Here is a 24,589-nt window from a genome sequence, read left to right as displayed (position 1 = left end):
AATATTTTTATTAATATTTTAGTGCAGAATTAATTCTCCCCCATATGCATTTTTGTAAACTGTTACATTTTCTGTAATAATTTATAGAGGTGCTGCAACATTTCTTTGAGTATGATATAAAAAAATTTTACACTAAAAGCCATACTGTACTGTATAAATTAATTGTGACCTGGTCCATTCATTTACAAAAAGCCCTAGTATTGTCAACTAAGTAGCCACTTGTGACTTAAATTCAAATTCTCTGACCAGTATTCTCCTTCTTATATTTTAACACTAGTGATTAAGTTAACATTTCCTTTGACAGAGAAATTTGTATTTCAACACAGCCTCAAGTCACAATAAAACCAAAACATAAAGTAACTACTGATTATCACAATCAAATCAAAACTGCAAGACTTGCTCCAAATACTATCATAAGAATTATTCCAGAGTTCAATTTCAGTATCAAAGGTTAAGACAAACTCACTTTATACTGCTTATATAAAAAAAAGAAATCTGAAATTCTTACATTAAAAAATCAAGCAAACCAAGACAAAACTTGGCAGATTTTTTTTTTATCATTACATAACTTTTAATCTAACATCATCTACTTTTCTGATATAGACAGTTCTGATCATAATAAATCATTGGATAAATCTTCCCTCCTTTCTGTTTTTGCTTTTGTTGATGATATTCAAACAGTTCTGCTTGTGAAAGAGGAATTAAAAGGTAACAGTTGAGTGTTCTTCATCTTGGTGCTTCTCCATTCATTACAATTTTGGCTGATTCTCTCGTACTTCTTCTAGTTTGGAAAGGATCCACTGTGTAAAGAAAAGAGCAAAAATTAAAATCTTTCTGTGGTACAAAACGGACAAAGCAGCTGAAAACTGGACTGGTTTTGTCCCTGTCTTAACCACCTGCTCTTCTCCTAAGCAAGTTTTAACACAAGTGTTAAAAACTTTCCTATAGAGTATAAATGCCTGTCTTTCTAACATGAGAATGGAGCCATTTAAGCACCAATATTCAGCATTTGATACCATGTCATATTAAACTTGTTTCCTGGTCTGCACTTCAAGGAGTAAGATTTGAAAAAAAGAGAAGACAACATTTAACCCCCATCCTGGCTCTGCTTTTGTCTACAGCTCTAGACAAATCACAGATGACAACAGACAGAAGACAATAATAGGTGACAGCAGTGTGATAGGTTATTTAGGAAAAAAGCTCCAACTATATCTTGTTTCTTTTAAGGAATTTCATATTGGAATGTTCCCATAAAAGGGAAGTTAGTTTCCCAAGAGTATTAAAGAAAAATAAAAAGGAGGCTTGGGGGAAAGGGTAGTGAGATGGAAATCTAGAGTAGGATGTGAAGTTATACTGAGGGTCTGCCATAAAAAGTGTGCATACCACTTTGAAGAAAGATGAGTGGATTATTACAAATCAGAATCTGTTACTGTATCAGGTTCTATCCCCTCATAAGAATATTTGTGTTGATTTTGTGAGGCTCCTGGGCCTCTCTAGGTAAATAAACACCCCAATATTTTTGTGAAAGGTGTATTCATTTTTTTACCTTTCTTTCCCTTAGTTAAGACTTGTGGTATATGTAATGTGATGTACTTATTTCACTTTTGGAATAGTTCCTGATTAAGCTGGGGCATAGATGGGATTCCTCTCCCAGAGAGATTAATGGACCTCAGGACTGCCCACCCTTGTTCCACACAGCCAAAAAGAAAAGAAACATAGAACCTCAGTACCTCCAAAGATTACAGGCAAGTGAAATTCAGCATAGGGCCCTTACTTTTCTGATGTAAGAGTTAATTGCTACTACTTACCTGTAACTAGAAACTACTCTCACGAAGACAGAAGCAATCTAAACTAATTGAGAAGATGTAAAAGCAACTTAAACTAATGAGAGAATGCAACTTTTGCAAGCTGTCTCAAACAATGATGCCAGGGAATCACACCCCTCTGAAATATACACAAGACTCATTCTTTTTTTTGCTGAAAATTACTAGCTACACTAGTTAAAAACAAGGCAGAACTTTGACAAGTAGCTACCTTCTGGTAGCAGATCTGAAGTCTGTTGCAGTCAAAACTAATGATGTCAAAATGAAGATGTTATACCAAAAATGTGTATAACTATAGCAGCACTATCATATATCACATAAATTACAGTTATTTTTATTAAGGATTTTCTTCATTCTTCAAAAAAACCTGTATTTTAAAAACGGAGCAGTTTTTACACCCCACCCCTGCCCACCACCTGGAACAAAACTATGAGTAATTTACAAATAATTTTGGTCTATTAAAATGCACTATTCTAATTCATATTCTAGATTGTTTCATTTTTGTAAACATTACTGTTTAATCAGTCTTTTGTCAGACTGCTGTAATTCAGAAGATTTATGTAGAGAAAAGTCTGGTGTTGGAATTGACAATTTTTGAAATTCACTACTGAGTAGATTATTGCTATTTCCATGTCTGTAATAGATATGTGGAAATACTGAATTTTAACTATACATAGTTTCAGGTTAAGAGTATTTCTGTTACACTTTTTAAGTTAAATTTACCACTATATTTTTAATTGTATTTTGACTTTACCTTAGCATCCTCTGGACTTCTAAAATTAATAATTTTTCCAAATTCTTTGGCATGGAAGACAGATTTAACTCGTTCCTAAAAAAAACCCCAAAACCAAAACAGTAATTCAGAATTGAAGTTAGCTACTTCAGGCTTTAAGACCACAATGCTATTTACTATCAAGGCAGCTATAATGGTTCAAACAGCCATGTGTACCAAGAAGAGTCATCTGAGTATGTTTGCATCACATGCACATACCCTGAGAGGGACCATTTTCTGCATGAAAGCACAGTAGGGTGAACAGTCCAGCAGTAACAGACTCCCCTTTTTACCATGGAGTCCCTGGATAAGTGTCTATAAACGTGTGTAAGAATGGAAGGCAGATAATGTACATGTGGTAACAAAATCCATTACTCCCCAAGGTTTAATTTGTAATTCACCTTCAAGTCATTACTTGAGTGGACATTCCACCAATACTGACTTGCAAATAGTGGACATAGGTATTGAAAACAGCAACTTAAGCTTCAGAAAGAAAAATGTAAGGAGTTATTTGCAAAATACAGTTTTCAACCATAGATTTCAATAAAGAGCATACTGCAGACATGTTAATGGATTCTGAAATGACTGTAGGGGTAAAGATGGATATGTTATTCAGCATTGTCTGAAATGGCAGAAACGCTAAGAATTATTTCATCCTGTAAAAGTTCACTTGCAGTCAGAAATCCAGTTTGGAGGATTCCAAACCAATATGGCTCTGCCTTTCATGCTCTCTGCAATAGAAACAAATAATCTGAGTGAAAAACTGAATGATGTGCACCATCAAGACTGTCCTGATAACCAATATGTGTAATTACACATATGCAGCTTATTAAAAACAGTAACAAAATACTGGCAGAGAAACTTATTGAATGAAAGTAAGTTCAGTTAACAGATCAATAAGAATTTAAGATTTTTTGTTAAGAAACTGCCTCTGTAAAAAGCCATTGGCGGTCATCTTTCTCCTTATGTCCTTTGCCAGCTTACCAGGGAAAAGAATTTTAAGGATTTTTTTTTTAAGGAAAAATTGCTACTAAGAGCAACATTCTTCAATTTGTATCAAGAGGGAAAATATACATGTCATTATGGTCAATTTTGAAGACAAAATGCCCCAGAGAGCATAATAAAAATATTCTGCAATCTTCTCAGTCTTTTGTTGTATCGGCATTTTCCAGACAATGAGTACACCGTGAATTGGGGCATACAAACAAAAAATTCCTCAAGCTCAAGGAAAAATCTCATCTGCAAAGACCAAGTCACTATGCTGCTTAAAACAGTCAGAGACTAGTTATCTGACGAGTTTGCCCATGACAAGTTTCAACTCCTTTCTCTGAGTACATCTCAAATACAAAGGAGATCAAGAACTCAGAGGAGAGTGAGTAGAAATTCAAACTTCAATTTCATAAACAGTAACACAAAAAGACAACAAAACATGGTAAGAGTAATGTACCTTGGCTTCAATGCGCAATCTTCGACCATCAACGATGAATGGTTCTTTGGTAAATTCATCATAAGTGTATTGCCATTCACATGTCAGCTGTCCAAACGCCCCTTTTGTCACAAATAACACACCACTAGGCACCAGAAAATAAAAGTAGTTTTAAAAATTAATGTAAAAACACTTAGCAGTTGTCATATTATCCTTTCTCTAGTGAATTCATTTGTAATTGCAAAATAGGTTTCATCTCATGATCTCTAACTATACAGCACACTTTCCAAAAGAGTGAATTTTGAAACTCTCTCTAGCATTTAAAATACTGTGTTTCATAGCAAAACTGTAACACTACTTCAAGCTGTATTTGAGAAGGATGCCCCATACTCCACTGCTAGACATTGACTGTTCCTATATTATTCTTTCTTTCCTTCAATACATCTTCAGAAGTGAATCCCACAGTTCAGTTAATTTTAGCCTAACCCAGTTTATAACAAATCCTTCTCAGCTAAAGATATCTTAAAATCAGTATCTCTTTCCCTTCTTAAATAGGAGAGCAATAACATTCTCCTGAACACTCTCCTACTAAAAATAATGACACTGTTGAAGATTATTACCAGCACACTAGGCATGCCTTCCCCATTATTTTGTCTACATATATGGTGACAGTGCAGTTACTGATCAGCTGTCATCAAGGCATGCATATTTTTATGACTGTTTTAAGGATATATTATTCAGAGTCAAAACTGTTTACCTTTTTGTTACCATTAACAGATCTGTACTGTTGACCATAGCATGTGCAATATATCTGAGTTTTGCAAATCTTCCATTTTCAATTTTCTAAAAGAGATAAAAGTTTTATAGCTTTGAATACGCTAGTAATGTACTATTTTTGTGCTTCAAAGTTATTTATGCCCCAAAAATAGAAATTGTAACAAAGCACAAAGCACAGACTTTTGAATAAAAGGCTACTTTCATTAAGTCAAAATATAACTAATATCTGTAAAAGCTGATGTTCTACTGATGTTCAACTACTTGGTTGCTGTTAATACACCTATATAAATAAAAATCAATCCTAACCAAAACTGACAAGGAATAATATAATTTCTCTAAAAATTTCGGTACTCAGTTTTCTACATACTTTTGGTGTACACCGAACTTCTGCTAACTAATACATTTCTAAGACAACAAACAAAATAAAGATTCCTTTCCTATTTTATCACATTGCGTCCAAAACATTGACTAATTAACCCTGAAAATAAATTTATACCTAGCTGTATATAAGCACCATTATCATGTAGACAGTGGGACTAACAATAATGCATTTGAGGTAGTACTTAGCATTCCTCTACATTCTTTTGCTTACTCATGAACAAAACCATTTCCTACAATTAATGTGAATACTGTAGCAGAATACTTTTAATGAGCAATATATTTAAAATATTGATGACAGCAGATTAATATTTTTTTAAAAAAACAGAAGCCCTGTACCTCTCACATGACTTGGTCACCATTGGATTTCTGACTTCTGAGCAGTGAGTGAATAAACTAGTGGTCAAATTAATCTTGCTGCATCTTGGTTGGGAATAGCAACACAACTGCTTGCATGCTTCCCAGCTGTTACAACTTGGAAGCAACACCAGATTAGAACAAACTCATATGATTCAAAAAAGTTTTAACTACAAATATACAGCTTCAGATATGAAGGCCAAAGTTTTAAAACAATCTAGATTAGTTCTTAAAAGAGTCAAGAAAGCAAAGCCATTTAATATGTGTTCCCCAGCAGAGTAAAATGATGAAGACATTTAATTAGTGTAAAAAACTTAAAATTTAAACATGTGAATAATTCCACTTGCACAAACAGACTTTTTAAAAACTATCTCTTCTGCAAAGATACTGATTCTTTTGTGACTAAAATGCATGAATATTTGAGTAGCAGGTTACCCTAAAGACAGCTTTCCAAAAAGCTCTTAGAAATTTCCAATTATTTCTCTTCCCCCATCTCTTTCAGCTACAAAATCACAGCTGTTGGTCACATGCCTACTTACATAAGTTGCTGCTTGCATTTATTGCTGTAAGAGCTAGTGTCAATACCAGGATGAATTCCACAAGAAGAATGGCATAAAAAATGAGGAACTAAGGGCTTGGAAAATAAGCTTTGTTGGTTTTTTAAAAATTTTTGGAAACATCTTACTCAAGGTTTATCAAGGTGTTGCTCTGCCTCTGAAATGTGTCTCTCCCTGCCTCTTGTATTAGAAGCTTGGACATAAATAAATAAATAACTGAAAAAACCTCTCTAAAAGGTAGCCCCTACTACATTCCAGTACACAACACGCTGGATGGTTAGAAGACAAAGGAGGCTATATGGACAGGCTATGGAGAGCATGGAGAGGATACCTGATCGACAGGTCAGACTACTGGTCTAGGTCTGTACACTGATGGCCTTTCAATAGTGGCCTAGAAAGAATGACAGAGAAATGGAAGACAGGGCTCACAAGAACTTAAAGGAAGGTGTGGGAAGAGCAAGGGTTCAAAACAGGTACAAAATACACTTCACTTAACTGCAAGACACTTTTACAATGACACAAATTACTCTTACTGACCAAACATATAAATATCACACAGAATGACCAGTATCTCTGTTCTATTCAAATATAGGTAAAAGCATTTAGCAATTTAGCCTTATTATGATGGAGAAGATTTCCCATGTTGGAGAAAGTAACCTTCTTATGCTTTGCACAGCATAGAAGTAAGGCTCTCAATCCAAATATTAATCCCCTTTAAGTGGGACTTAGGAAAGGGGGGCTACCTCTTTATGTTTTCTGATTAGACTGCTAGCTAATTTTCAACTAGTCACGTCCCCCTGCTGCAACTTTCTCAGCTTACAGATAACAAATTGGGAATTGTGAAAATTATTATGGAAGTACAGTACTTAATTATTGCACAAGCGACAACCTTAAACAAAAGCTATTTAAATGTATACCAAATTCCACAAAAAGCATTTAATTCTATAAGATTCCCAATCATGTGACTTGGGGAGAACAAAACATTGTTGCCATGTGGCACACACTGAGAAAACTAGCCCTCATTGTTAGCTGTGAGTCAAAAATCATGAACTATCTGTGTTTATAGTTTTGTAGACAACAGTTACAAAACTATAAACACAGATATTTTATGATTTTTTGAGTTAACTGGGAAATAAAACATTTGTTCCCTATTTATAAACAGAACAAACACTTGCTAATGCTAAGCAGTAACTACTTTTAAATTTTCTGCCTTTGGATTTTTCTACCTTTTATTTCCAATCTTTATCTGGTTTAGCACTAGATTTTTACCTATTCATTATGAAATACATCATAGAGGGAGACTGCTGACAATTCTTGTAACAAGCGCACTACTGCACTCTGCTACCAAAGTGCCTTATACATCTTAAACATAAAACGATATATAACTGATCACTCAATATAGATGCATAAATAGTTCTTTAAACTTTTATGGTATGTAGCTATTGTTTGGAGAAAGACAGCAACTTGGACCACTGTTCGGCGATGCAAAACTATGAAAAGTAACATTAATCAGTCATTTTTTGTTCAATGTTAGTTTCAACATTGGAAGAAAACACATATAAATCTTTAAAATGCAATGTCTGTATTTCAAATGAAAACATTTTAATCACCTGAATAAGTATATGCAAATCTATTTAAAAAAATTACACTCCAGAAGCTGTAAAGCATGAAGTAACACAATAAGAGACCCCCTCCTTTGCAAATTCTTACCTATTCTTACCTGTAGTACAATTACTTAAATGTCACTGCAATAATCTAACAGTAAAAGTGATCAGTTCATGCATATGTATGCAAATATGCTCAATGTCTTAAAAGTGGTATCTCTGCACTTGGAGAGATTCCTAGTCACACCACACCCTCTTAATGTAATGAGAAGCAAGCCAAGAGGCCTTTGACAAAGTTAGAAATGATACAAAGCAAAATTAAGAAGTGGAGGCAAAAATTAAAATCTATGAATCTTCTGGTAACAGTTCTAAAAAATACAAGTAGTATGTGTGATACTTAAGTCAGAATGTTTGATAACCTTCTTGAACTCACTCAGATGACATAGTATGTAGAAAAATACTGAAAAGGCTGTTACTGCTTAAAAAGTGGTTGCAAATCTGCTGTTCTCTCTTGATGTCCAAATTACCTTTCATCTGGACTACCAGCGTATTTCCCTATGAACTGGTTACTGTCCAAATGTATTAATTCTGAAGGCAATCCACTGTCATTGCTAGGAACTCCAACTCTGAATGCATCTTTCAGCTCAAATTATAAGATAATTTTTTCAAAAGCTGTAGAATTGCTAATTTCAGCAGGCTAACCTGTTATTATTACCTATCCAGTCTTCCCCACAGAAACATTTAATAGTTCTAACCAGTTCCTAAGTGACTTCGTAGATGTAGCCTGAATGTGTGTGAAAAAAGGAAAAAAACTGTTAAAGAAAAAGTAACATGTAAAACATTCATTTTTTGCCATGCAAAATTCTTTCATCATTTATGAATAACAACCACTACTCATCATTTATTACCTACTTCCTCATTTCAGTTATCCTAATGTGCAATATCATTATACAAAACATAAAGCAATGCACAATGTCCATGATGTGTTAGTATCTGTATTCAGATTCCATTTAGCCATGCTGAACAGTAACTCTGAAATCAACCTGGTTTTATTAAAATCAGTGAGAATCTGTGGTCATGGTTAACATTTAAATCTAAGGCCATAGCAAGACAATAAAAATTAGAATAGCAGCTTTCTTTCAGAATGCAAAACTTCTATTTCACAGCAGAAATATAAACTGCCTATGATGACTGGCTGATCTGAATATCAAATTTGTTTGAGCAGCTGAAATGGAGAAACCATACTGATCTACACTTTCATCATGATGACCACATCTAGATGTTCTGTTTCCTGCCAATACAACCAAAACTCCTGGATTCATATCATTTGAAGCATGTTTACAGCATCAGCAGGTAAATTAAAGAATATTGCCTTTATGCTTCAGTAACAATCAAGTAAAAATGAAATTGAGTAATGCAGACTTCCATATTCCTCTGGAACAATTGGTGTCAGCTGGTTTCAGACAGCTTCCCATAACTGTCTTCTGTTTGGGATTGGGCAATGGCTATGTAATAATATCCAAATGTTGCATATTTAAGTGGTAAGGATCCTACTTTTTCCTTTAACCTAGACAGACAAGGTTTTCCAAAGCAGGACAGATCATGACATCTGTGACTCAGTAAAGGGATCAGCAAACTAGATGGCATGCATGAATACCTGGTAAGAGTCTGGACAATGTCAAATAAAAATGAAGTTATTTTGAACTTCATAAAGAATGTAATTCTGCAAAGTGAAACCTTAGTTTTAGGGTACTTAAGAATATGGATGTTTACGTTATGATTTGAAACCAAGCTCAAGAGCAGTGAGGGAAAGACAGCAAGGGTTAGCATGACATACTTTTCCTAATCCTCAGATGTTCTTCCTGGCAGACCAAAGTGTGAATACTAAGGAACAAGGGGCTGCTCAAATCACTTCAGTATCCTACCTGATACGAAGCTCATGACCAAAAAGAATCACTAAACCAAAAGCTGAACACCTCCAATACAAGATGATATGGTACTGAAGCACACTTTGAAGGACTGTCTTCTCTGAAGTAACATAATGTGCAGCAACCTTATACAACACAGTATAAACATCCTCACAAACTCACAAGTTAAAAAAGAAAATTAGAAATAATAATAACAAAAATATTTTGCATACATTTTGAGATTGGGTAGACATTGACACAGAGAACCACTGACTGTACGGCGCAACTGCTAATGACTCAGCTTCAAAAGCACCAAACCAGTCTTTCAGCTTTATTCCCTAGCAGGGCCAAGACCTTGCACATCTGTTGCTTCTGGAAATGACTAGTAAAAATTTATGCATAAACAGACTATTAAATGATCCTCAAAATGGTGTAAAGTATCCCCTGGCACTGACCTATGCCTACAGAGCATCATGAGAAAAACAGACAACCAGAGAGGCCTGAACAAAAAGGATGTACTGGATGACATCAAAGTTAAAGAGCACAGCCAGTTATTCACCTCAGCAAGGAGGAAGTTACACAAGTCACTGTAAGAGTAAAACTGAACTCTTGGGAAAAGCTGCATTGTCAATTTGTCAACAGCACAAAATTTAGCAATCTGAGACAAAAGGAGGGTACTTGGACTTGAAGTTTTCAGGGACAGCACTGGACTTCAAATTCAGTTCAGCAGTTAAAAGGGATGGGATGGTGGAATTATGCAGCCAAAAGTTCAACTGTTAAAATACTTTAAATTGAAGAAAAAAAATTTGAAAATGTGGTCTCTCTTCTTTGCTCTGTTACCTTAAATCCCTAAAGAAAATAATCTCTAACTGTTTCTACATTTTTGTTTTAGTTCTGGGGATTTTTCCAACCCGAAAGAACATCAGTTTCTGCTATTAGTTTTCACAGCTTTTTGTCCCATGACCTAAAGAGAAAGTAAGTACTAATATCTCAGATGGTAAAATTTTTTGTTATCTCAAATCCCCATATCCACAGATCCAATTTATTTTTTTTTCTATTTATGTTCAGAGAAGCGTAGACTCAAGAGAGAAACAAGTAAAATACTTGTACAAAATTACTATATTTTTTACTAACACAAAAACTTAAAAAGTAGAAAAATAGAACTATACCAAAGATACAAAATATTTTAGGGCATATAATCATATTTGCCAACTCCAGCTGGAGTTGTTAGTTTTGTTGGGCTTTTTTTTTAAACTTAGCATTCTACACCCTTTTAATCTAGCAAGTAAAGAACAAATTCTTTTCATTTATACTGCACTGTAACTTGAATTAGTAATATCTGACCCAGAAATACTATCATTCATGTACTAATTTTACCTCCATGTTCTGCATAAACTTGTAGGATTTTAAGTTAAAAAATTTAAAACCTAGGTAAATTTTTGTCCAAAAATTATGACATTTCTAATGCATTTCCTGATAAGATCTGTCATTACAAAAGAAAAACAATTTTATAGGATAAAAAAACAAATTGCAGTAAAGCAGCACAAAGGAAAAATATAACGTTAAGTAACAGTATTCCAAATTTTCAAAACCTAGTAAAGTTAATTAAATGTCACAGTAACCTTTCCATTATGTTACACCTAACAATTTCCTCAACTTTTTGACATCATGCGTCTTTTTTCAGAACTGAAGAGCAAAATTACTTCCTGTGTTCTTCAAAGAAATATAGGAGATCCATTTGCACCTGAAACATTCAAAATCCTTCCCACAATGTTTCAGGCAGTAACACACTGCAACAGAGCCTTTCATTTGTTTCTGCAAGGCATTCTTTTGAGGTGACAGCATTACAAAACAAATAGGAACACATGACCTGTAGCAATCATAAGCATCAGCAATTTCAGCTAAAACCATCTCCCAAACTTAGTTTGTCCACCTTTTTCTCTGTGACATTAAGGACAAAGGGTAACTGCCCAAGAGATCACCCTATATAGCAGTTCTTGAATGCACAGTGCCAGAATAAACAATCTTAACAATTTTAATGGTCCTTTCCCCAGAATTTTGATAAATGGATGCCAAGAGACAATGAACGACCTCACTGAATATGCAAACATTTCAGAAGCTCTTACTATTTTAGAGCAATGCCAAGTGCCCAGATAGTGGCAGAAGAATTAATTCTCATTTTAATATAGGTACAGAATTATCTATTCCAAGATATCTTAAAGTGCAACACAAAAATCTGAATTCAGTAACAAACCACAAAAAAAGAACAAGAAAACACTGCAAGCATTTCTGCAAGTGAATATGGAATAAATACCTTTTTAAGAAACCAGAAATTTGTAAAGGTATTTGGTAGAATTTATAATACCAAATTGTAGTCGATCAGTGTTCACACTTTCCCATCATCCCCCAATGTCTAGGTAAATAAAAAACTAAACACTTTTGCATATTATGTATGTTTTATTACAATGTCTTGAAGAACTAATGATATTCTTTTTACATCTGTATGTGGTTTTTACATGGAGTTTAGTTCTGGGGCAGATTTTTTACTTTTGTTGTTGTTGTTGTTATGAAAATAAAAATATTGACTTACCAAACAAATAATTTGTAGTCAAAATTAAAACCAAAATAAACTGTTATTTCACATGTTTAAGGATACCAAAAGTTACACAAATTAAGCATTAAAAATTATGGTAAAACAAACGATAAATGAGAAACTAAAAGTTTATGATAACGTTTCTTGAATAATGTATGTGTTTTATCTATTAAATACCTTTATAAGCCATTTAGTGTTCTTACACTATCTAGTTCCAGGAAACATGAGAAATAATGTTGGAACAGAACAGATGAATCCATTTTAGATATACTTTAGACATGTTTATTGTTAAGAAGAAAAGCAGACAAAATACTTTTGAAATAGTAATTGAATAAAACAGTCAAACAGCATTTTAACACCAATAACGACTGTACAAATCAGTAAAGTTTTACTAAACACATTTAAAGCAATAGTAAATAAACCCTGTTAAACACTTATATAAATGCAAAAAACATTAAACACAGTGGATAAAAATACATCTGGAAATAAACTCTAAGTCATGGTATTATTTCTTCATATTATTCAATACTATTTTACCTAACGCCTGGGTTTATCTGTAAGACTATCTTTATTATATTATTTGCTTGTTTGCCTAGCACTCATCATCATACATTTTAATATCCCCACATTTTTTTCACAGTTTAAAAAGTAAGAATTTAGTATCACAAAACCCCGATTTCTCAGCGGGAATTATAGCAGCAACATTTAAAACTTAAAGGTCAAAAGAATGTGACAAAGGCCATGTATATCTGTTACAATTCACATTATCCTAACTGTCATCATCATCACTACTACTGTGAGCCATAGTCCACTCTTTGTAGGCCTGCCTTTTCTGAAAGCATGGTAAGGGAAGAAGAAAGCAGAAGTATTAGTTTAAAAGTACTAGTTTGCCTGGCAAGCTTGTTAATTAAAGCAAAATAAAACCACAGAAAACAGAAATTCTGATGCGACATCCTAAGTTTAGGGCACAGTATGAGCACACAAAATAACCTATATCCTATTTCCTTTGATCAGCATATACAATCTCTAAATCACCAAAAGAAGTTTATTCCAACCTAATCCTGCAATCTGTTGAAAAGCTACAATACAGTGACCACAGTGTGACCAGTCACCAGACCTGTATGCAAAGAAGCATTGCAAAAGCAGAGAGAAATCTTTTATCCATAAGAAAATATTATTCTATTCAAATTCTTTGAAATAGTGGACATGCAACACACTCAGTCTCATGCAAAACAAAGTAACAGCTCTAAAACCACAAACACTAAGAACCAAAAACATTAGTATACTTAAGGGTTAAATTAAGACACCCAATATCCTATAGCAGAATTTAATGACTGAATGACTGGGGAAAAAAATGCAAATCTCTATTTTCTTATTTGACTATATATAGGAAGACCTGTCTACTCTGCTTGGAGCTCTGAAAACATTTCTTCAAGAGTAATTTTGCCTTAGAATCATCAATAGCAAAAACTAATATGAAGCTAACAATCCTTCAGTTTTAGCTACATTCAAATGGTGGCTCCCATCACAAAATATCAAAGGCATTACACAAGGCCACGCCTTAGCGTACTTTAAGTTGGATAATGGAAGGTACTGTACTTGGCCATACAATACAGAAAAATTAAAATTACAAGTTACCTTTTTGTAAAGGTTTCTCAGAAAAAAAACCAAAATATAAAAATTTACAAATTTAAGAAGCAAAGGCAATGTAAAGTCAGCTCATTAGAGCTGACTGTTTGCTAGCATTTGTTTTAGCAATATACTTCAAAACAGACAAGGGGAAGTTTGAAAATTAATTTTCTTAGCAAAAAGAGGATAAAGATTAGTAACAAATTTATGCTATCCATCAGTAGTAGCTTCTAACTACCATAGGGCAGAGGGTAGTTAAGGCTCAATGACACCAGTTCTAAATTGGAGAGCAGAGGTTACTTCAAAACAGACAAGGGGAAGTTTGAAAATTAATTTTCTTAGCAAAAAGAGGATAAAGATTAGTAACAAATTTATGCTATCCATCAGTAGTAGCTTCTAACTACCATAGGGCAGAGGGTAGTTAAGGCTCGATGACACCAGTTCTAAATTGGAGAGCAGAGGTTAAAGCCATCTCATTTACAAGAAAGGCACAGGTATAGTGTATATTATCAAAGCACTTTCACAATTGGCTGAACTACATGACCAGTGAATGGAACAATGAACATAGCTAAGGTATCCCCAACAGATCAATCCTATTCGACCAGAAAATGAATGACAAACTAATGAAATGCAGGAGGAACCGAAACAAGAATGGAACTCAACATGGAACAAACAGCTGTAGGAATAATCAAAATTAGTCATAAAATACTCTCCAAAGGCTACTACATTCTCATTTATTTCTCCAAAAAGGTTACTCTGGTACAATATTTTTGTAGCACACTGTGAATCCTTCCATGGGTATTTTTAAAATTCTGTTTAAATTTATGCAATCACTAATTACTACTTTATTTGTTATGGTTGAACATTTTTAGAAAGAAGTTTTATTCTAACAAAAAGAAAAAACAGTAAGTAAGCTGTGTGCATCACAACTGAAATTATTTCCCTATGTGAGGGGAATTTTTTGAGTCAAATTTGCTTAAATGGCAGATGAATCATTAAAAAGTAAGAGCTGTTCAGCATATACTTCCTCCAAACAGTATTCCATTTCAGAACTGTTTATGTTCTTTCAAAGGCTTCAGTATGACATAAATACAACTATTTCTAGTGTCTTAAAAGCGTCTTTAAAATGCTGTTTTACACAAAATTGAGACTTAAAAGTCACTGTTTAAGCCACGTGTATTATAAAATTACTGAAAAAACTACGTGTATTTATCAACAATTTTCACCCAAAAAAATTTAAAGGCATAAAACTTTTCATTGGCACATATAAACCTTTTTCTTTCTTCAGAATGCTCTGTGCATAAACTTTTATAGATATACTGATCTACTTTATGGTGTCTCCCTCAAAAATTGTACCACAGCAGCCAAATCCCCAGTGTGGTTATGTGCATAAGAAATTAAATTAAATTCTTGGCTATGGAGTTACTAGGTAAGAAGTGAATGGGAATTTAGGAAGAGGGAAATTCTAAAGTATTTATTTCTATGTAAGATGAGTTTAAATTTATGTCAAAAATTTATCTTTCATTTTCTTCACCTGTAACATTTGACTTCCAGTTCCATCTCTTAATCTGTAAGGTCTAATAACTCCATCTTCACCAAAGAAGCGAGGTGGTCGCAGGCTTATCACATCTTCTGATGAATCTGCAACCCTGACAGAGCAGAAGATTTAAGACACATATCAATATCTCCACTCAACTCTATTTAGCCAAGGAACTAAATTATTTTGTACACAAATTAAATTCAAGTACTTGTATAACAATTATTGCTGTCTATATATGCACTTTGGCATAGTAACAGACATTACATAAAACAGCAATAGACTCAGAAGCCTATTTCCAAGAATAACAATTATCAAATTAGATGGCACAGAGCAGCATGTATCTGCAAATACTTAATTAGTCTAACTACTGCACTTCAAAACTTCACAAGTAAAGACAACTGTACCATATAGAATAGAACTGTACCATATTTCACTCTGATATTTTTCTTGCACTTCTCTGCTAAAAAACTTGAACAGGAAAACAAAAGAGACTGGCATTCTTATGGTAACAGAAGTGATCCAACTCACTAGAACAAGGCCACTGAACAATTGTATTTAAAGTTACTATGTGCCTCTTCAAAACTGTCTCCTCCTTTATTGCTCATAACAATATAAACATAAATAACAATATAAAGTAATAATGTGGAATAATCTTCATCAATGAATTTATTAAAGTAAGACTATCACAATATTTAAATGTAGTCTTAACATAGTTCTGAGACTGGCATCATCTAGTGGTTTTGGAAATAATTTCATAAAGTAGTAATAATATGTAAAGTAACTTTGAACGCATCTGAGAAGTCCTTTGTTTTCCTGCTTATTTGGAGTAAAAGTTAAAAATCATTAGTCGAAGGAAGTCTGATTGCTGAGACATTTAAACTAGTTTTTTTCAGTAATGCTAGAAATAGCTGAGATTTGTGTCTCTGTTTTTAAAATTATATCAAGTGTGGATTTTGTTAAAGAGCAACTATTTATTATGTAAATAACATAGAAGTGATACAAAGACACAAAGTACTACTAGTATTACTATTGTCTCTTTCATATGATATTCTGTACACTTACTTTACTTACTTTTTAATACCCTGAAATGTGCTGCTTGCCATATCTATGATTCCACCAGTCGGCCTAGCTACTGCTCCAACTAAGCCTTTTCCAACGCCTTTGAAAAAACCGGCTGCTCCTTCTTCCTGAGCACCTAAAATCATTAACAGGAGTAAATCATTATAAACCACAGGGTTTCTCTGAAAATCTTAACAAGTTTTATTAGCATTTAATTACAAATCTTATTTGATACACAACTACATAGTCTCCACACAAAGTTCATGTAAACAACATTTAAACTGTAAGTCAGCAGGAATATAAAATCTTGACAAAGTTTTATAACTCTGATTTACAACAGCTCATCAAATATCAAGAATTTACCATTGAGCAAACAGTTAATGCATCAAGACCAAACTTACCTCTTATTGGTTTTGTAACTATTCCTGTTATGCCACTGACAAAACCCTACCAGGATAAACAAAACAGACATTACAAACATGCTTCCATAGAATATTTTTCTTTTTTAACATTTTTCTTTCTACTTCATTCGTGAATAGCCTCAAAGTGCATGTGTTGGGAGTATTTTGGAATTCACTACAAGCCAACAGAATTAGAGGCACCTGCTTCACAGTTTCTACCTTCTCTTCTGCCCTCTTGCATTTTTCTATAAAACTAACATTTAATTGTAGCTATACACCTGCAAAACCAAAAGTAAAATTAAGAAACTAAAAAAAAACTAACTAAAAAAAATTGAAAACCAACAACTCTCTGGTGAACACAATAAGCAACTGGCACTCTTGCCTACATAAAATTAATTAATTTTTGTTTTCCTCCTTACAGAAACTAGTCCTTTTCCACCACGAGTGATACCCTCCCTCAGACCAGTGGGTTGTTTGTTCATGGCTTCTCTCCTTTTTTGCTGGTAATCTTCATCCATAGTTATTGCAGCTACTCCTTTTGCCATAGCACCTGTGATTCTTGAGGCAGCTCCTGCTAATCCACCTAATGGAATATAAACCAAATTATAATTCTAATGCAATTTACAAATTTGCAAATTTGTACAAATACTCATGTCTATTGTACACTATTAGGTGAACTACCATCACAGGACTATAACTTACCAACAGCTCCCCCTACCAGCGCTTTAAATCCTAGTGCCATTCCCTCTATAAATTCCTCAGGACCCTGGATGGCTCCCTATGAGAAAAAAAAGGATACACTCATAATGAGCTTTGAATAGTATGCCTTATATATTTTTAAATCTTCCATTTTTATTGGGATTTATAACAAAGAGGAAAACAGGATGACACTGAGTGATAAACTGTGAAAGCACTCACCAAAGCTCCTGTGACAGAACGACAGACAATTTTAGAATAATAATTAATTCCCTGAAGTCTGCTTATTGTAAGGAGAAGTGAAACATTTATTTTAAGGTATGAACTGTAAGAAAGGTAAGAAACGGCCTTTTGGTAGTTAAGTAGACATCTCTGTCCGTTTTACTCTCACTTGAGTTTTCCAGGCATTTTCACTTGAAATTTTCAATTCTAAATCTAAATTTAAAACCAAAAAGGTATTATAGATTTTCAGTACAATGTCTACCTATCTACTTGTAAAAGGGCAGCAGAGAATTTTACCTGATATGGTTCATAGAAAAAAGCTTCTACTCCTTCAGACAAGCCTCTTATGAATCCAAATGGATTACCCAACACATCAAGGCCAAGAATAAGAATATACATTTGTTTAATAGCCTACAATGAAAATAGGTATTAGTGAAAATATTTCCTAAATTATACTAAAACAAATGCAAACAGTAGAGTATCTCAGATTAAAACAGGGAAAGAAACATGAGTTCAATATAAAAACCTCAAAATTGTCCAGAAAAGTAAAAGATGAGAAAATCAGTGAGTAAACCGTATTATGTAAGTCAAGAAGCAACATTACTTAAAAGCATTACAGTAGTCCCTTATTATTAATGATGGATGGAGAGGACTAGTTATTTTATGCAAAAGTATTTTTGTTGGATTCTCGCCACTGAATGACAGGACTTTCAACAGTACACAAAAGCCAAAAAGGTACTATGATTTGAATAGTACTAATGTCCAAGGAATTGCATTAGTATTTTAATGCCAATCATGTTCTATCAGAACTCCATCGTGTCTGCTTCCCCTATCCCAGCAACCTGTTTTATTATCCATGCCACTTGGCAAGGCAATAAAATCCTATTAATTAGTAATTGGTTTGTATGCATTTATTTAACATTTGTACATAAATACAAGGACAAAAGTAAATTTTATTTTGTTCAATAGAATGAAAATGCACAGTAAGCAGTTTCAAAATAAACATGTATTGGAATATTGACATTTTCTTCTTCTCACCTGTTTTGAATAATGCCTTATAACTGCTGATTGAAGCTGCTGTGTAGTACAGAAGTGATATCTGAGCTCAAAGAATGCCAACCTAAAAAGAGAGACAAGGGAAAAAGTAAACCCTTATTATGCAGAACAAAATAAAACTCAACATATGTAATATTGGTATAATCTTTGTGAGTGATTTTTACATTCGTATTTTTAACCTACTTAAAGACAATATCTTGTACATCTGTAAGGGTAGCCCCTATGCTCTTCAGCAGGAGATTCAAGGACTGAAATGGTATCAATTCATTCTTTCTTTCTTCTTTGTTACTGTCTTCTCCACCGGTACTGAGTGAAAAGCTCAAGTGTAACTGAAGGATAAAAATGAGATTGGGAAATAACATGGTTAGTTGTTAGATGTATGATATTTGTATCTTTATAATCTTTTAGATGATTTAAAAATTGAGTTAGGACATTTCTCATCTGACTGAAACCAGTCTGACTTTGTAACAGAGTACACAAATACATAATGTAGGCCAAAAAAAGCCCATCAACATTTAAAGCTGAAGTGAAGAATTTAAACTTTATGAATTAAAACTTTAAATTAAAAATTTTAACTTTATGAATTAAAACTAAAAGAATTTAAACTTCACTAAAGTGAAGAATTTAAACCTTTAAGAAAACAAGAACTTGAAACTGCTTACTTCTGTTTTCAGAGATGGCCTCCGGATTCTTTCAGCTGTAACTTAGATTATTAACTCATTTTTGAAACATTTAGTTTGTCTAAGTTGTACCCATATCAAAGCAGACAGAAAATGACAACACAGCATAGTGTCCAAGTAAGAATGTAACATAAAACCTTGAAAACAAATAATTACTAACACAAGTTTTGCAGGTGCCAAATAATTACTGCAATATGCATACAGGAAAAATCCTACCTGTGCACGCGTGAAATAACCAAAGCATTTGTTTCAAAGCAATCAGAAAAGAAAAACATTCAGGAAAATTGCTCAAATGGCTTTCATGACCCAAAATGGTAGAAATCTATCGAGCCATTTTCAAAATCAGATTCAAGGAAGTTATGCCTGTTTCTGACTCTCTGAAGACAGTATCACGCAACATTCAGTATGTTATAACAGAGCTTAACTGTAGCTCATTTCAGTGATACACAGTTTATCTTGCAGAGTTATTGTCACTTAATCCATAACTACTAAAGACAAAGCTTTTAATAAAAACTCAAGCACATGTATTCCATCCTATTTCCTCTCTGCATTTTTTCTTGTCAAATATAATTTCTAACATCTCACAAGATAATGCAAAGAGGTGCAACTCAAATAACTCTTTGATCTACTTCCCCCATGGATAGATGGGAGACTCTCTTAACAACTGTTATAGAGCCTATAAAGTCCTATAACAGTTGTCATAATGTCAGCTGCACACTAACCTCCTACCCTGGCTACGCATGTTTTTTTAGAAATTACATAATTTTCCAATCCATAATACCCTGTGTGCACACAAACAAGCATTTTACAAGGAACTCAAAAATAATAAAATGAAAAAAAAATTACTCATTAAGTAAGCCATAAGCGTGCAGTACTAAGTTAGTTGGTTACAATGAAAATACTTTCTTGGCCCGTTTTTTTTTTTTTAAATCAGCTGTTTCAATCTTTATTTCCACTGCCTACTATCCTGCACAAGACAAAAAATTTTCAGAGAGTGAACTCAGCCTATAATGTGAAAAAGGAATACCTTAATTGGAGAGATATGGAAGTATTCATACAAGCTGATTTGTGACGTATCCATTGATGACACACTCATTAATTCTTCTTGAAGAGATTCAACATCCTTTTCGAAAAGTTCTAGCTGTAAATGCATTTGAAAAAGATATTTCTTCAAAATTTGGAGTACATAAAACTACTAGTCATTTGTCAAAACATTGACTAATATTACTTGTACTCTCTCATGTACAAACTCCGCTCATTGTCCCTGTACTGTAAAGCTTAAAGCCCTCTTTCCATAGCATACAGGATGAGCATAAAGGAAGGAGTCTACTATCTGACTCAGGTAACAGTAAATTAAAATCTCATAGCTTCATATTATTCCCAGATACACAGAAATCAACCACTAATATGGATGCAGAAAATTATTTTTAATTTTTTTTAAAAATACAAGCTGAATAGTTAAAAATTTAATATCTCTTTATCTTCAAACAACAAAAGGTTTCTACCTCTTGGTCACTTGGCACATCAGTCTGTGTAAAGAATTCACCAATTGCATACAGAAAGCCAAGATCTAATCTGAGATCCATCTCTTGAATCAGAACCTTAAAGTACCTGCACATGAAACAAAAAATAATTACTAAGGTGTTCTACAAAAACATGTAACACTTAAAGCTTAATACAGGTTATTTAGACCATTTACACAACATCAGGTACTGGCTTTGGTGGGTTTTATTTGGTGCGGATTTTTGTTTTGGGGTTTTGGGGGATTGTTTTTTGTGTGTGTATTTTGTTGTTGGTTTTGTTGTTTTATTTGCTTTGTGCTTTTTTTGAGGGATTCATCATTGGTGAAAAGAAGGCTTCCCACTTAGGTGTAAGATAAACACATTTCCAAATAATCAAAACAATTTTAAACACATAGCAGCATTTAACACTGTATATAGCACCACTATACATAGAATTTTTTCTAAATAAAGATTACTAAAAATACGCATTAAAAGGCATCTAAAAATCCTTGCTTTATTCTTCGGGACACTGAGCTTTCATCTCTGTTAAAATGCTCTGAGATTCCAAGACTGAGTTTGTGTTAAAATGACTTTTCATTATGTTTGCCTCTGTAATAATTTTAATTTTAATGCTTGACTGAATATATCCAATAGCAATAGAGATGGAACATGTCAAAATACTTACTTAATATGAGTTATTTGTGAGTGTCCTGCAGTTCTCATGACAATACTGACATCAGTAAACGGTTTTGGTGCTATGAAGTTGTCAAATAAAAAGAGATCAGCACGGATTATTATATGATATACATAACTTCCTAAGTTTTTTTATGAAAATGTCATATGCATTCAGGTTTTTCTCAATCCTGTACAACAGGATTACATAATGGATATTATTGGCAGGAAAACTAAGACAGGGAAAAGAGCAGGAACAGAAAGTAATAGGAAGACAAGGATGAAATGAAACATCAAAATGCTATTTAACTGAAAATGCACCATTTTCATTTAAAAGCAAATTAATATTGATATAATATTAGATTTATGTAATTTCTTTAGTCATGGAATAAGATTTTCCAATGGCTGATACAAAAATATAAACTAAACAAACAAAAATGAATTCTGCAGATTCATGCAGCGTAGCTTAAAACCAATCATATTCAAAATGAACAACTGACATCCCACTAGCTTCTGAATAAAATTGCAAGCAGTACTCTTTGTCTCAATTCAGAATCCCTTTTGATATTACTTAGGTTTTTCAAGTGACTTCAGTGTGAAAAAATTAATGAAAGACTCCAGTTCATCACATAGTATAGCAACATTGAACTCTATGCTCTATGCTCCAAGCAATGGAGAAAGCTACCTAAAACCCATACAAAATATAATTTGCCATCTGGAGAGCTTATAAGCTTCACTTAACAACTCTGAGCTTAGGCACATTTCTTTTCTTAGTAGTTAAGATTACTTCAGATAGATTCCTAGGATATGCACTGCATGATACTAGAGTGGTAGGGAAATAGTGGAAGACTAAAGACGACAAGTGAATCCTCACTGCCCCAAAACTCCAAATGTAAGTAGCACAGCAACAGTGCCACAGATTCATTACCATCAAAATTAACAAAACTTATCTTATGAACAGACAAGTCTTCTCATATATTAGTCATCATTAAATTTTAGCAGTGATCTGAACTGAAAACCTCCTTTTAAATTTATTAAGTAATTTTCACGTCATATGTTCTCCACAATAAATTACATAATGGGCCAAAAAGATTCTCTTAAAAGGTACAATAATGACAAAAAAACCACATTTTCTTTTTTTCTGTTTATTGTTAACTGTTGAAACAGTGTTCTGTATATCTTCTTTGTAGGGGTAACTGCTTCCTTACTTCTACCATTTTTATTTCTATTATCTGCAGTCAGAAAGCTCATGCAGACTTCACCTGATAAAAGTGATAAATCTGATAAAATTATTAACTTCAGTACAAGCAAGTTTTCTTTTATTTTAAAAGGAAGGATTATGTTAAACAAGAACAAACCTGAATCCAAGGTGATGGACTTTGGAGGTTTAATAGGATAGAACACAAAGGGAAATATGGCTCCAGGAATCTGGTTTTGTATCTAGTAGGGGTAAGGACAGGACAAGGTACAGCACATGAGCTTTTCAATAGTGAAATATTTTAAAACCAGGACAAACTCTAGAGATATGATCTTTACCTGTGGCTTTCCACCAATCCAAAAACAGGAAAAAACCACTACTATACTTAAAATATATCTATTTTCAAAATCTAATAATCGAAGTTTCTTTAAATTGGTAGTAATCAATGGTCCACAAAAGTTTTGCAAAGGATTTGTTCTTAAAATATTGAGCATAACAAGACAAGAAATTTCACCTCTTTTTCCTTGTTATACAGAAATGCTCCAAGAAAAAGCAAGTAAGATGAATGCCAAATATTTTTTCTGAACAGTCATATTTATCTTCCTTTTTTTCCAAGAAGCACTAAAGTAGTAATTTCAAAGATTGAGAAGCACTAATGTAAAAGCCAATGATTACTATTAAATTGAAAACATGAGAAATCCAAACAATTCTAGAAATTAACCCAAGTTTCCACAGAAGTTGTTTTTTCAGAATACATAACAACTACTTTTTGACATAACTCACCTGTATCCTGTAAATTTGAATTCTGAAAGACTTCTGATGTGCAGAGGAACTGTATTCCACTTTTAAAGCTGGGAGATAATTTCTTCTGATAGGAATCTCATTTGGCTGTTGAATTGTCATGTTCATTCCATTAGGAGTTAAACATACCTATTGTATTATTATTAAAGAAAATTTAGTATGCCAAGTATTTTAAAATCCTGCTTCATATAATATACTTAAAAATTTACACTGTTCAGCTATACTGTAAAGCTCAGCAGTAAAAGTTCTGCACCTTTTAAGTTAGATGTCATAATTTTCCTCTATTTAAAGCAAACAAATTTTGCCATAAATAAAAAATAGAAATAAAATGACAAAATAGTGCATTATTTGGGGGTTACTATAATTTACCACGTAGCTATCTAGAAGAAAAGCTGAACAGTGTAATGGACTATAGCTGGCATAAACATTGGATCATTTATCTATCTAGTGTTTATTTTCCTACAGCACATTTCTAATGAGTGTCTAGAATTCATTCATACACAAGGACTGAGCTTCTGGAGCACAATGTGCTTCTACATTCGAGAATAATTTCTGAAATTTCTTTTTCAATTTTATGTGGTTGAATCACATCTAAATCATTCCACAACAAGCCGTACTATAAATATAGGGTTTCAGGATAAAACAAAAAAACACAAATCAACCCCAAACTAATATATTTACTGGTATAACGTATGAACCAAATGCAAACCTTCCTCACTGTAGTTTTATGCATATTTAGTACCACAATCTCCAAAAATGGTACACCTCAATTTCAAAGTCAGGCACTAACAACAAGAAGTCTGTAGCAATATATCAAATTTGTGGAATTCTTCCTGCATTTTTTTAATACAGAGATAAAGAAGTGTTTTCAAATGGAGTAGGTAAATCAATCATCTCAAATTTTACCGTAAGTTTTATCCAAGACAGCAAAATTGATAT

The 24,589-nt window shown here is 33.3% G+C and overlaps 1 protein-coding gene across 1 annotated transcript in view; it reads right to left on the bottom strand.

Moving 5' to 3' along the window:
• Positions 1-674: 674 nt before the first annotated feature.
• Positions 675-24,589, bottom strand: part of VPS13A (vacuolar protein sorting 13 homolog A) — a 101,159-nt gene continuing 77,244 nt past the window's right edge. The window contains exons 56-72 of the mRNA XM_084225488.1: positions 23,633-23,779; positions 23,010-23,091; positions 21,665-21,734; positions 20,983-21,088; positions 20,505-20,618; positions 18,981-19,126; positions 18,780-18,861; positions 18,039-18,152; positions 17,526-17,601; positions 17,243-17,406; positions 16,824-16,869; positions 16,435-16,558; positions 15,358-15,472; positions 4,779-4,864; positions 4,043-4,166; positions 2,578-2,652; positions 675-800 (exon numbers count right to left, since the gene is read on the bottom strand). Coding sequence (XP_084081614.1) covers positions 750-800; positions 2,578-2,652; positions 4,043-4,166; positions 4,779-4,864; positions 15,358-15,472; positions 16,435-16,558; positions 16,824-16,869; positions 17,243-17,406; positions 17,526-17,601; positions 18,039-18,152; positions 18,780-18,861; positions 18,981-19,126; positions 20,505-20,618; positions 20,983-21,088; positions 21,665-21,734; positions 23,010-23,091; positions 23,633-23,779 — 1,722 coding nt within the window. The 3' untranslated portion in view covers positions 675-749. The remainder of the gene's footprint in view (positions 801-2,577; positions 2,653-4,042; positions 4,167-4,778; positions 4,865-15,357; positions 15,473-16,434; positions 16,559-16,823; positions 16,870-17,242; positions 17,407-17,525; positions 17,602-18,038; positions 18,153-18,779; positions 18,862-18,980; positions 19,127-20,504; positions 20,619-20,982; positions 21,089-21,664; positions 21,735-23,009; positions 23,092-23,632; positions 23,780-24,589) is intronic.

This window comes from Fringilla coelebs, assembly GCF_963513975.1.
Source record: "Fringilla coelebs genome assembly, chromosome: Z".
In the NCBI taxonomy this organism is placed as follows: domain Eukaryota; kingdom Metazoa; phylum Chordata; class Aves; order Passeriformes; family Fringillidae; genus Fringilla; species Fringilla coelebs.
Note: the sequence above shows the minus strand (reverse complement) of the source record. Positions and strands in the feature narration are given on the sequence as shown.